General features: G+C 33.6%; 1 protein-coding gene across 1 annotated transcript; it reads right to left on the reverse strand.

The window, feature by feature from the left end:
* On the reverse strand, positions 1–5,333 carry LOC112527477 (transcription factor MYB111-like). Its single transcript, XM_025138158.1, has 3 exons — positions 5,201–5,333; positions 4,045–4,174; positions 1–943 (listed from the first exon to the last, which is right to left on the reverse strand). The coding sequence occupies exons 1-3, from the start codon at positions 5,331–5,333 to the stop codon at positions 1–3; spliced, it is 1,206 nt and encodes a 401-aa protein (XP_024993926.1).
* Between the last annotated feature and the right edge of the window lie 9,734 nt (positions 5,334–15,067).

Below are 15,067 nucleotides of genomic sequence, written 5' to 3' on the forward strand. Positions count from 1 at the left end.
TTACAAAACTGAACCAGAAAACCCTAGCAGTAATGCCTCAAAATCATCATCTTCACTCAGCCATGGCACCATATCATCACCTTCAAACTCGAACTCCATGGAATCTCCATTAAAGCAAGACCCCATAGCTTCTGATGATTTGAAACTCAAGATTTCATCTTCTATCTCAGCCTTTTTTGCACTTTCCACACTCATATCTGCTAAAACCTTTTGTGGTTCTTCCTGATCATCCTCTTCCCACAGCCATATCAGCGTGTCATCACCTTCAAACCTCAACTCCATGAGATCTCCATTAGAACAAAACCCCATAGCTTCTGATGAATCCAAGCTCAAGAATTCATCTTCTGCCTCAGCTTTTTTGGCACTTTTGACCACACTACTCGTATGATCTGCTAAATGCTTTTCTGGTTGTTCCTCATCAAGAAGGCTCAATAACCCATCTAAATCCATAGTTCCACTTCCTAAGAACTTGCTGATATCCATTAATTCATCATCTTGGATCCCATATTCATCTGGTCCTAGATCTTGATTTTCTCTCTCTTCTTCAAGATTTGACGACTTAATGCCACAAGCTCGACTTCCTGTAACATTTTTCTTCACGCAGATTGAATTATAATTACCATCTGTTGTCTCTTCATTTACTGTTTCCACGTCTAATTCATTGCTAGCAGATGGTGGTGGTGGTGGTGGTGGTGGTGGTGGTGGTGGTGGTTTCTTGTTATTATCCACCACCCTATTCTTGTTATACTTTTTAGCAATGCAACGGCTAACGCGACCAATTCTTCGGTTTGTCTGAACCATGTTGTATACGTTAATCGAGTTTAGGGTCGAGTCACTTTTCCCTCTAAAATATTTGTACATCTTGCGTCTGAGATGAGAATTCCAGTAATTTTTTATCTCGTTATCTGTTCGTCCCGGTAGATGGCTAGCTATCGCGGACCACCTAAAAGAAAAAGATAAATAAATATCCCTCACATACTATACTATATGTATATCGTCATATATATTAACAAAACCCATTTGTTACAATTTGTTTTGAAAGAGGACTATCACGAATGATATGATATGGCTGTAGTGACGTCCTGAATGAAGCGTTCTACATCCATTTTAACAAAATATAGAGAAAGAAAAGCCTTTAACGGCCATGCACATTTATCTTTAAGGTCTCATGGTATGGCTGTAGTAACGTCTGAATGAAGCGTTCTACATCCATTTTAACAAATAATAGAGAAAGAAAAGCCTTTAACGACCATATACTGTTATCTTTAAGATCTCGTGATATTGATTGACGTATATGTAAATTGATCCGAACACTTGTGGTTATAAAAAAGGAATACATATTATATTACTTTGCTAGGCATATGGGTAACATTACGTAGACAGACATGATTGGACAGAACAAAAGAGTAGGACCGGACAACACTGAACAAGACAGGACTAGACAGAACAAGTGTCTTGGTACGACTAGGACCGGAGAGGACAAAACTATACAAGTTGCCCCCACAAGTTATTTGACGATTATATATATATATATATATATATATATATATATCATATAATAGTTATTAGTAAAATAAATGGAGTAAATAATCAAATAATTTAATTTATAAATATTTTTACACAATTTTCATATACATAAATATATACATATATAATAGTACCAAATTTGAATGAAAAAATTGATATAATTGATGGTAGCTCGAAAAAAAAAATCCGATTTGTATGAATGAGAAATTATGTTTTATTCAGTTTGGAGGATTCTTATCAATTGATGAAGGCATGGTGAAGATTGTTGCAACAACAATGGTTGTGGGAGTAACACATTGGTGACTAGTGGACGATGGTGGATGTGGAAGATGTAAAGATGGCGGATAGTGGTGGCGGTGGCGGTCGACAATGGTGAAAGAGGTAGTTGTGGCCAATGTGGTGGAGGTAGTGGTGGTGGTAGTCGATGGTGCAGGTGGTGGTGGCTGCAGTACCAGTGGTGGTGGACATGGACGCTGGTGTCGGTGCCCGATGGTGGTTGTGGAGGATGTGAAGATGGTAGATAGTGGTAGCCGGTGGTGGTGGCCAACAGTGGTAGCGGTAGCCAAGGTTCAAAACGGCGTGAGCCGTGGCGTGGTGACGAGGTCAAGCCTCAAGTCTTACATGCCACAACTAAGACGCGATGTTTTCTAAGGCGTGACATAAGACGGTAAATTTGTATGTCATATATAGAATTGTGTATATATATATATATATATATATATCATATAATAGATAATTATATTACACAAATATACATTTATATTATAAAAAGAAAAATCATATAAATTATTATTATAAAATAGGTTTTTGATTAAATATTCGAATTAGAGCTTAGAAAAGTAATTTTACAACTTTACTTTACCCGTAAGTCTGTAGCATTTATGAATTTGTAAGACTGTGAGTGATGTGATTAGTTAGATCAATAAAAATGTAAAATTACAAAAGATAAAATATATATATATATATATATATATAATGGAAAAAAATCATGTCTTACAAAAAACGTGCGCCATGGCGCGCTTCAAGATGTCATGGCGTGAGTGACACCTTACAGAAACGCTATGGGTTATTTCATAACGGTGGAGACGGTGGTGGGTAGTGGCCGGTAGCCGATGGTGGTGGTTATGGTGGAGATGGCCAATATTGGTAGTAGTGGTGGCGATGGATGAGGGTGGTTGTGGAGGTGGCAATGGTCGTTAGTGGTCAGTGCTCGACGGGTGGTTGTGGAGGTGGTGGGGGAGGTTATTGTAGTGGAGGAGGAGGTGGTGGCCTATGGTGGCGGCGGTCGCGACTAGCGGTAGCGGTGGTGACCACTAATACAAATATCATATTAAAGTTATATCAAACGAGGGTTAATTAGTAATATTTTAGTTTCACACTCATCCTTGTCCTATCTTGTTCCATCTATTTTTGATGGAACAAGAAAAACCTTTTTTGTCCTATACTGTCTCACCTTATCTCAGTTTTTACCCTGGTCGTAGCAAACGTGAGATAATAAGTTCTTGTCCTGTCTCATGTAACAAATGCAGCCATAATGTCATTTATAGTAACCATACATTGACACTTGTTGCAAAGGAGTAGTGATTAGTATGGCAAAGGCCCAGTTCGATCTTTTGAAACTACATCTTAGAAGAAGTTATAGCTCATGTACTTGATCCGTGATCAAACCCACCCACTTGACCAGGATGGTTTAGTACATGAGTACCTTGTCGATATACCTACCTACACCTGAGCTCCAGCTGACCGTAATGCATGTGACTTTTAGCCACTGGGTTTAATTTAAGGCCGGAAATTGTGGACGATATTTATTGCGACGGTTCAGTTCATTCATTAATCAAACAATTCATTTATATATATAACCCTTTACATTTATAAAAAAAAATGTCCTATAAAATAGCTAATAGAATAATTTATTTTAAAAACGTTCTAAAAATATTGTTAAAACGACTAAAAACGTCTTATCAACCTATTATAACACTTTTAGATAAGATGTTTTATTGTTTGGTCCTATAAAGTTAAGTGATATAAAGTATTATGTGAGGACAGTTAGACATTGAATGCATTTTATAAACCCAATTTTGTTGTGGTGAAGTCTCCCATAAAATAGCTAATACGTCACTTTATTTTAAGAATGTTTTAAAAAACTTGTAACAATGTGTTGTGAACTTATTGTAACACTCTAGATAAGATGCTTAAATTGATTATTAACAAACAATTAGTGAAAAAAAATGCAATGATTTATAATTATTTATATAAATATATTTTTTTGATTAACCTGGATATTCAACCCGCTATGCGAGTCGATTAATACCAGGACGACCACCTGTTTTGCAGATAGCCCGGAGTCACTGCTTTTGAACTTCCGTGATCACAAGGGGATTTTTATTTCTCCTTGGATTTGAATTTGAGACCTCCTGATACTTTTGATCTTTGGAGTCAAGCTCAAACCAATCAGACACGACCGTTGTGGTTTATATAATTATGAAAGAATTGAAGCAGGAAATCAATTAAACAAACCTGTTTCCCAAGGATCCATGTAACTTGACGATGATTTCTTCTTCTTCGCTTGTTATATTCCCTCTCTTCAAGTCTCCCCTCAGATAATTGATCCATCTGAGTCTACAACTCTTTCCACACCTTAACAATCCTTCCAAAATGACAATAATTAATTAATATACGTAAAGAACCTTATTTTCATTAAGAATCGGGGAACTGTAACAGTACGATACGTGACATATTCATCAGGATTATGAATATGTTATTCATCATTAATATGATATTCATCATCAATATAATATTCATCATAAAAAGGGACATAAAACGTTAATGCATGGTTCACTACAACAAAATTGGGTTTATAGAACACCCCAATCTCTAAGCGTCCCAATAAACCGTTTTATGACTTAATTTATAGGACCAAAATCTAAAGCGTCATTTTTAAAGGTGTTGTAATAAGTTTATATGATGTTTTTGGACATCTTAACAAGTTTTTTAGGACATTCTTAATACAAAGTGTCGAATTAGCAACTTATATAACACTTTTGAGAAAGTGTTCTATAAACTCAATTTTTTTATAGGACGCTTGTTTTTATATAACAGTTTTTCAAATAGTGTCTTATAAAGTTGCTAATGAGACGCTTTATATTAAATGTGTCCTAAAAAACTTATTACGAAACGTTATATAAACTTATTACAACGCTCTTAGATAAAACACTTTATCTTTTTTGGTCTTATAAACTAAGTCCAATAAAGAGGACGCTTAGAAATTGAAAGTGTCCTATAAACCCGATTTTGTTGTAGTGGTTCCCAGATTCTCTCTCTTTATATGTAGAGATATATCAATTGAAATATATATCTATAATTAAACCACACTTCATACGAAAAAACCCAAAGAAAAACATAATCAAATGAACGTTATTTTTCTTGTTTTTATCAGATTAATTGTTACTTCTCCATTTACATAAAATAGAAACTTGTTGGTGTGAGAAAGTACTAATCCGACACTTAAAACCAAAATTAGGTTGGAATCAAGTATGATGAACGTGTGTGTGTGTATATATATATATATATATATATAATTATAATTGATTGAATGAGATTTGTGCAAATAACGTGGTTTGCAAAGTAAACCTCCTATATATATATATATATATATATATTGTGATGGTAGTACCTGCATTTCTTGGTAAAGACCTCCAAGAACCTTCTCCATTGGCTTGAATGTATTTGATCAATGCTTCATCTTCTTCAGCAGTCCACCTCCCTCTTTTTAACCCTTCTTTCTGACAGCAAGGAGTTCTTCCCATTTTACAACTTAATTAATTAATTAATATGTCTGTTTTGTCGGTGTACGTAATAATTAAAGAAAAACAAAGAGGGACGGGGAAGATGACATACAAGAAGAAGGTGTCACACACAGACACCTACCTCCTTTTATAGACTTGTATTTCCATGTTTTTCTTTTTCATATAACATTGACGCGTGGAATTAATTTCTACAACTTAAGTCCATGATTTATGGTCTAATTTACGAAAATAAGTGTCCGATTCAGGATTACGTATACACCAACTGACCTACTTGTACCTTACAAGTCGTGTGCTTGTAATAGGATGTAAAATTTTAGTGTACAAATATCGAAATCTGAACGTTCTTTCTTGACCTAACTACAAAGATTCGGATTTGTAGTAAAAATTAACCGCGAAATCCTTCAAAGTAGCCTGTTTTGATGGGGAAAGAGTCGGGATTTAGTATGAGGGGAAGCTAGGGTGCTCATGGGTTGAGTTGATCAGGTTGAAGACATTTGAACAACCCAACCCAATTAATGTTTGCGGTTTAAAAAAAATTTAACCCAACCCAACCCAACCCAAACTGTACGGGTTGGTCGGGTTGGTCGGGTTGATACTTTGGTATATTAAATATTTTTCTAACCTTGAATAGTTATTTCTCTATTCATAATTTTTTTTTCATCATCAACCATTTGATACAACTTATCCATACTTTTTACGTATATCACATTCAGTTAGTTTTCTCAATTTACGTATATATGTTTACAATTATTGAACATATATACGAATGAGTTATATAGAGATGCGAATAGATTGAAAAGATTTGTATATGAAGAGCGTACGTGATAGTGTAATTGTCTAATGTATATATATTAATAGAAATTCAACAATCATATTAAATCCAAAAAATAAAATGATATCGGGTTTATCGGGTTGTGTTGGGTTTAAATAATACTAAGGGATTGTTTACCAAATTTTTTATTAAGTACTGTATGGGTAAATTTGTCGGATAAATTTGTCTGTCTGGATAAATGGGTGTTGTTGTTTACTTTTTTTTTTATGTGAACCACAGTCTGAATAACATAAATGACCGATTTACCCCACAATATTAAATATTTGAACATCAACACAAAAAAATCATAAAGAGGCTAAAGATGGGTGTCTCATATGGGAAGGAGGCGATGCTTTAAATAAGGGGGTACGGGTGTCATTTTTGTGGCTGAATGGGGACAACACACCATTCTATCTGTGCGATTAAGCCATGTTCCGTTCGAATAAGCCGTAAGTAAACAACCCAATATCAACCAAATCCCTACGGTTTGACAATTTTACAACTCGATTAGACATCGGGTTGCTTCGAGTTGAGTTATTTCGTGTTGGGTTAATCGGATTAATCGGGTTGGTCGGGTTTTTGAGCACCCCTACACAACAACCCTTGTGGTTATGCTATTATAAGTTATTGTAGTATAGTTGATCAATAAGTTATTGTAGTACAGTTGATCAAAATATATTTAACCAGTTATTTCGGATTTGTGTCAACTTTTTCACCTACATAATCGACCAAATAAATAAATAATTAGACTACGATGGAACATGGCTTAATCGCACAGCTTAACTAGGCTTACTGATCCATCTGGCTTATTCGTACAACTTAGGGCCGTTTACCAAACACTTATCCGGGTAAGTGCTTATCAAGTCATGTTATCTTACGGGATGAATATAGTAAAGATCAAGAATCTTACCCGGTAAGAGCGAGACAAGGACCATGAATCTTACTCAGTAAGTGAGGGCGATGACTCTTACCACGGTAAGCGCTTACCGGGTAAATTGTTGCATACGATGTCGTTTTGGTGGACTAAAAACTTACCCGTTAAGTAAATAATAGTGTTAAATTTTACCAATAAACATTTACTGACTAAATGTTTGGTAAACGACCCCTAAGCTTTTAGTCAAATAAGTAAATGTAAAACTGAAAACAATTTATGCATACTTAACTGATTAATTGGTTTTTACATCCAACAAAGTTTAGAACATCTTTAAAATTTACTGTTATGAACCAATTGTAATTTTAAAATTCCTCCTTACAAAAATATAATCATAATTTATAAAATTATAAATTCCGCTATTATAAAAATGAGTCCATTCTAAACAAAAAAGAGAAAGTGCAATGTGTCTGAATTTGTTTATCACAGCCATGAGAGAGAGAGAGAGAGAGGGTGTAACACCCCATTGTCATACCACTTCTGTAACACTTCAAATCTTACATTGCATATAACACATAATTCATTCAAAAAAATACATGTTTTACATCACTTAGGTTCATAGTACAAGAAACTAAAGTACAAAATACACAATCCAAGAATTCCAAAATACAAGTTTTTGTACTACATAATATTCAACTTCAAAACTAAACACATCCATAGGCTGATCTTCATATAATTATGCACATAGGGAAACAAATTACATTTTCCCTTTCCCTTTACTATCGTGGTACTCAGTTGTTCCTGCAATACATATTTGAAAGCAGGGCCGGCCCTGGCCACGTGCAGCCCGTGCGGCGGCACAAGGCATCATATCCTAAAGGGGCATCAAGTTGTCATCTATTAGTAGTTTTGGGTTTTTAATGATTTGGGAATTGGACAATTCAGCTTTAACTATAAAGATGAGTACTTAATGCACATCGTGAATCAGTTAATGCCATCATTCCAACAACGCAGTCTAATTTCTATTGTTCTTCAAAGTTCGACTATTTCGATATTCAAGACATTGAGTTTCGTTTCCAGCCGATTAATGGTCATGAAATTAGACTCAAGAAATCAAAGATGAAAATCTCGAATAATTGATTTCTATTGTTGATTGTACTTACTGAGTTTCTGTGTGAGTCATATTATGCTTTTATGAATCTTAAAATCTTTTTCTGAAAAAAAATCTAAATTTCTAACTGATTATCATAAAGTTGTGTCATGTGTGGTCGTGTGGGTTACTGACCTACTAGGCTAAGGCTAAGGGGCTTTTGTCATTTTGATAATGAGTCTTCCTCTTACATGTTGAAATATTTGAGAATTAAAATTTGCACTGCACATGAGCACATCACTGTATTAACATAGTTAGAGCACGCTGCACAACATTAACGGCATATTGTGATGTTGTCTTAATTATTGGGTACTTGTTCTTCGCAATGCACAGTAACATAGATTATAAATTTTACAATTTATCATTGTTCTTTTGATATTTGTTTGCTTTGAGGTTTGACATTACCGCAGTAGATTTAGGGGTCGTTTGATTGGTTTTTTTTATTAATATTCTATATGGATAAAGTTGTCTATATGGATTAATTTGTTTGTATAAGTTGGGAAATTTTTTGTTTGAGAGAGTTTTTTCATAGATGTAAGGAGCGTTTTTTTTAGTTAGGAGGGACATGTTTAGAAAATAAAACTTGGCTTTCTATATAAAGCTCTCCTAGAAGCTTATTAGATAGGTCACTTTCTATATCATTAAACCACTACGAAACAATCATGCATAGTTGAGGGAATAAGTTGTTAGTCCTATTAAGTTTATTAAGTTGCTAACAAATAGGCCCTTAGACCTTGGTCGTTAGACCTGTAATGTTTTGAGTTTTACGTTTTGCTTACTATGACAGTAATTTGGATGTAATTTTTAAATTTTAGTTAAAAACTAATTATAATTTTCCTTATCTTTTAAGTTTCGTATATTGAAATAAAGTTCTATTTTTGCTAATTTCAATTTGGAAAAGGGAAAAATGGAAAAGAAGGAAACACAATCTTCATCCATAATTTATCATTTTATCATTCTATATTTTGTGTTCGGAATTTTATTTTTTATCCCCCCCATTGTATTTTTTTTAATTATAATTAATAAAAATCAACATGGAGATGAGCCACTTATCTTAACTAGGTTCCAAACTTTTTAAAAAATAGCATTTTTGTTGTTTCATTGGCTTTAAAAAAAATAGGCTTAAGGCATTTTTTATTTTTTTTGCACAGGGCATCAAAAATTTTAGGACCGACCCTGTTTGAAAGACAAAATGAGGATTAGACCTGAAGGTCTAGTGAGATCCTTTTTTTCTTGTAGTTACAGGATGAAGATCACCAAATCATTATTAAAAATCAATTTTTCATATAATGAGAACATAATTCCATAACTCATAATGTCCAGCATTCCTCTGGTTGCAAGGACCAGACTTAGAAAGATTTTATCCATCATATAGCAGGACAGAGCCCCTCTGGTTCCTTTGACCAATGCTTCTGGTCCTACCAACCAGAGTTCATCTCTAGTTTAACATTCATCATTTTTTTTATTAACCTGGATATTCAACCCGCTATGCAAGCCGACTAATCCCAAGACGACCACCTGCTTTGTAGATAGCCTGGAGTCACCGCATTTGAACCTCCATCGCCACAAGGGAATTTTTATTCCCCTTGGATTTGAACCTGGGACCTCCTAATACTTTTGACCTTTGGAGCCAATCTCAAACCAATCAGGTACCACCCTTGTGGTTAACATTCATATATTTTCAAAGTCATGAACATAGAATGAATGCATTTATTTTCCAAGTATATATGCATATATGTGGTGTATAATTTAAAGTCCTTTGCATGACCAGAGCCTCTAGTTCTACTAACTAGAGCCTCTGGTTCGTCTACAAAAGCCCACCAGAGCTCCTTTGGTTTAAGTTGTAAAGAGCAACCAGAGCCCCTCTGGTTCTACTTTCTTTGCCAAAGTCATTTTGTATAAGAAATTTTCTAAATTAAAATAAGAGTAAGAAGTCTTATAAATAAATTGAAATACAATCTTTGACACAGAGCCTCTATACACTATATACAGAGCCTCTAGTCTAGGTAAAAGTTTTGTATTAGACTTGTATCATAAACAAATATTATCCAGTGCCCCTCTATACACTATATACTAAGCTTCAAATAATCACAGAATCTTCAAATCGCTTTTATGCAGATTTTCTTTCAAGAACACTCCTTCACCGCCACACACTCACTTTTCTTTTTCTCAAGGATTTCTCAAAAAGGTAAGATAATATTGATCTTATCTTTTATATATATATATATATATATATATATATATATCTTATCAAAGGCGGTGTAAAGTTTATTAATATAAAATTCACAAGGCGGTGGAATTTTTAGTATATTTATATCTCTCCTTCTTAACCAAGAATATGTATATACCTATATTTTAATAATTCTCATATATGCATATTATCATACGTGTATACACATATATTTTAACAAATTTCACGTATGCACAGTAACACATTCACATATATATATATGATCCATGCATTTCCTTAAATAAATATGCACATTGTCACATACTCACATGATAATCACATAAAGCTTATCTCAACCATTGCTGCCTTAAATCCTAGTTATCACAGAGGGAGAGATGGGCAAATTATTTTAGGAATCCAAAATTGATTAGGAGCCCGGGACTAGGCCACAACGCGCCACGTGTCTCCCTTTTTGGGATGAATATTCATCATGAATATGAAAATGTTATTTATCATGAATCACACATTCATGATGAATATGTGATTCATGATCAATATGCTACAATATTCATTATGAATAGCTCGTCCATATTCCTGATGAATATATCACGTGTTGCGTTATGAGCGGTCCTAATCAATTTTAGGTTCCTAACGGAATCTTATATATAAGAGACGATTCAAAGAGAAAGACTAAATATAGTGAGAAAGTAAAAAAAAAAAAGGAAGGTTAAAGGAAGGTTCATATGTGAATCCATTGGAAAATTCGAAAATTGTATTTGAAAATGCATATGTGAACTACCGTTTTAAATTATTTTTCTGGATTTACATATGCATCTTTAAATTAATTTTTTCAATGATTCAGACATATGAACTTCCATTTAACCACCCCTTATTACCTTTTCACGATATGTAATTTCGTATTGGAATATCATACTATATATATGTACACACAGGTATAAACACATGCACTACACACTTGGCGTTTATGCATAAATCTCAAGAAAGAAAACAATTGGAATCATATAGGAATTGAAATGAAGGAAACGGGGAGTGCAAATTGTACGTTGCTGAAGAAAAAGACAACAATCAGGGCCGGCCCTGGCCACGTGCAGCCCGTGCGGCGCACAGGGCATCAAAGCCTAAAGGGGCATCAAATTGTCGTTTATTACTAGTTTTGAGTTTAATAATTTGAGAATTGGACAACTGAACTTTAACTATAAAAACAGTGATRAATACTGAATGCACAWCGTTGGAGTTGGAAAGTCGGAAAAGTTTTTGTTTGTATAAAGTTGTCTGTATGAATTAATCGGTTTGTATAAGTTGAAAAAGTTTTTGTTTGAGAGAGTTTTTCGCAGATGTAAGGAGCGTTTTTTAGTTGAAAAGGACATGTTTAGAAGRAAAAAAAATTGRCTTTMTATATAAAGCTCCCCCTAAAAGCTTACTGGATAAGTCACTTTCTATATTATTAAGCCACTACGAAACAGTCATGCATAGTTGAGTGAATAAACTGTTAGTTCCATTAAACTTATTAGTCGTTAGATATGTAACTTTTAAGTTTTACTTTTTGCTTAATGACAAAACTTTGGATGTAATTTACTATTTTAGTTAAAAACTAATTATAGTTAAGATAAGTTCCATATATTTAAATAAAGTTTCTATTTTGCTAATTTTAATTTGGAAAAGGAAAAACTGGAAAAGAAGGAAGCACGATCTTAATCCAAAATTTATCATTTTATATCTTGTATTTAGGGTTTTCGTTTTTATGTCCCCTTCATCGTATTTTTTTAATTATAATTAATAAAAATCAAAATTGGAATGAGATACTTAGCTTGAATAAGTTCTAAACTTTTTAAAAAATCGCATGTTTCGTTGTTTCATTGACTTAAAAATATAGGCTTAGGGGCATTTTTTATAATTTTCGCACAGGGCATCAAAAATCGTAGGACCGGCCCTGACAACAATGAAGAGATCATGGCCATGATTTGAGTTGCATAATGGTATGATTCAAGAACTACACAAAATATATACTTGTGGAAATGGCTATGTGAATTCATGAACAGGTCCATTGAAAATGTGTGGGTTTCATCATAAAAAGTTGATTGAATTGTATGAGAAAGATTGTTGTTTGATTGATTAATCTGCATTTGATTCATACCCATGTAAGAAACTTTAATGATGATGACATTTTAAGGTTCTTGCGGAAGAAGATGACTTATGTTAATGCCATCAAGATCGAGATATGGATTCACTTTAGCTAACTTCATAGAAAGAAACTATTAAAACATAGAGATTACAAGAACATAAGAAGCTTGCAGCTTTTTAAACGAATCAAAAATGGGGGATTTGATTATAATTCTATTATACCTCACCTTGTTTCTACAATGATTGCAGGTAATTGATGATATGGTGAATGAACTTTCATAATTTGTTTGATTAATAAGGAAACAGTATCAATCTCTTTGATTGATAGCCGTTAAGAAAAATATTAATAAAATTACTAATACACCCTTTTTCTTAATTAAGGTAATACAATTAATATAATAAAATGATTGACTCATATTTGACCTCATAGTTATCACAAACTAATTAGTTCTCATTTGATTAGACCCCTATATATATGTGTGTGTATATACATATATATATATATATATATATATATGGATGTGGTTATGACAAGTGATGACTAGTGTATGACTTGGGTGAAACCGTACATGTTCGCAACAACCATTCACTTTTCAAGGACTACATTGAAGTAGAAAAAGGCCATAAAGGTTTGATGGGAGATTATCACTTACAAAGTACAAGGAATGAGAACTATGGAACTTCAATTTATTTTTGAGAAAAAAAGTGGTCTGTTACACCCATGTTTTTACAGTTAATCGTTTAAGAGTGTAGATTTGTTTTAGCAAGCCAGTCAGTGTCTAGCTATTATTAAATATCCGTGGCTCTTGAATCAAGAGTTATGATAGATTTGGGATAAAGAAAAGTTGTGTTGGAGGTCATCTGAGGCATTAAGAGACATCCGATGCAAGTTCAATCAACCAAGAGGTTGCAAATTGGCTTAAGAACACAATAAAGTAGTTAAACTCACTTCAAAACAAGCGCCAAGCTCTAGAAGCATCGTTTTGGGCTCGGGCTAGTTTAAAGTAGCGGTAAAACTAGTGCCAGATACTAAAATTATGATAACCGGTTAATCGTTTATAAAGTTCGGGGTTATTTTAGAAAAGTGGTGGAAAGATAGGGGAATTAAATTGTTTATGTGTTTAAAATTCTTTTAAAAACTTCACCGCCTCATTTGTTTATATGATTAAAAGGTGAGATATTTAGTTTATCTCATGGGTATTGTAAAAGAAAATTGGGGAGAAAAAATCTTTTCTGTGTGTGTTTTGAGTCGACTAAGAAACAGAAACCGAAAGAAGAGAAAAAAGAAGTTGATTATGTAATTATTAGCTGTATAATTGTTATTGTTCATCTTCATATCAGCATCTCTGTGTGATTCTATAAGGTGAGTTTATTTTACAACTTTCATCTTATTTTGTTGGATTAGAACCGTATGGTTCATTACATGGGGAAGTTATAAAAAACTATTTTTATGCTATGTTTAGCATGATTTGGTATTTTGATATGATTATATCAAGTGATTGGAATAAGGGTGACATATCAATGAGAGGTGTATTTTGGGATAAGGGTGGCATAATCAGAAGAGGTGTATTTTGGGATAAGGGTCGCATATCAAAGAGAAGTGTATAACAGGATAAGGGTGTCATAATCAACAGAATGTATAATTTGAGTTTTTGATCAAGTTGTTAATTGTTATCGCATCTGTGTGATGTGATGACATTGAGCTGTCACATATGTGTGATGAGATGGCTTGAGTTATCGCATCCTATTGATGCGATGAATGGATTTTGTCGCATTCTTGTGATGCGAGGAGTATGTTTGTCGTATCCTTGTGATGCGACAAGTTGGGTTTATCGCACTAGTGTGATGTGATGAGATGGGGTCATCGCACCAGTGTGTTGCGAGGAAATGGGGTTGTCTCATCCATGTGATGTGAGGAATTTATGATTTTACCTATATGATGCGAGAAATTTATGATTTTACCTATATAATACAGTGAGTTTTATTATAAAGCTAAACGAGTTGTTTGGTTATTTGATGTGATAATTGGATAATGTCTCGTCATTTTGATGCGACAAAAGATGTTTGTTTTATTAAAATATTGTTTATTTGTTATTGATACAAATATGAGTTTATGAAAGTGTTTTGGTGATTATTCACCTTGTAATAGCAATCAAAAAGATTTCTCACTAGACCTCAAGGTCTAACCCTCATTTGTATTTCAAAGAGTGCACTACATGTCGAGCACAATCGGATGATAAGGGGAAGGGAAAATTATGAAGATTATATGATTGTTTTTTGATGATATGATATTATCTGTACTAGAATATTTGTTGTGTATACAAGTTTTATACTGGGAATATATGAAAAAATCTGGTAGCTACTTTTGTAATATAGCTTTTGTAGATTGTGGGACCAGATGTGTAAATTATATTTCTTGATATATGGAAATATATGTTTATATGTAAATCTGATCTTGGGGTGTTACAAAAATTATCGGGCTAGTTTCCACGCTAGTTTAAATTAGCGTGGAGGTCTGACATGCACAAAAAGACAAAAAAATGGGGTTTCCCTCATTTAGCCTAATTATAGCAATGTGAGTTCAAGTTAC

Source organism: Cynara cardunculus (genome assembly GCF_001531365.2).
Source record: "Cynara cardunculus var. scolymus isolate 2C chromosome LG 15, CcrdV1, whole genome shotgun sequence".
NCBI lineage: Eukaryota > Viridiplantae > Streptophyta > Magnoliopsida > Asterales > Asteraceae > Cynara > Cynara cardunculus.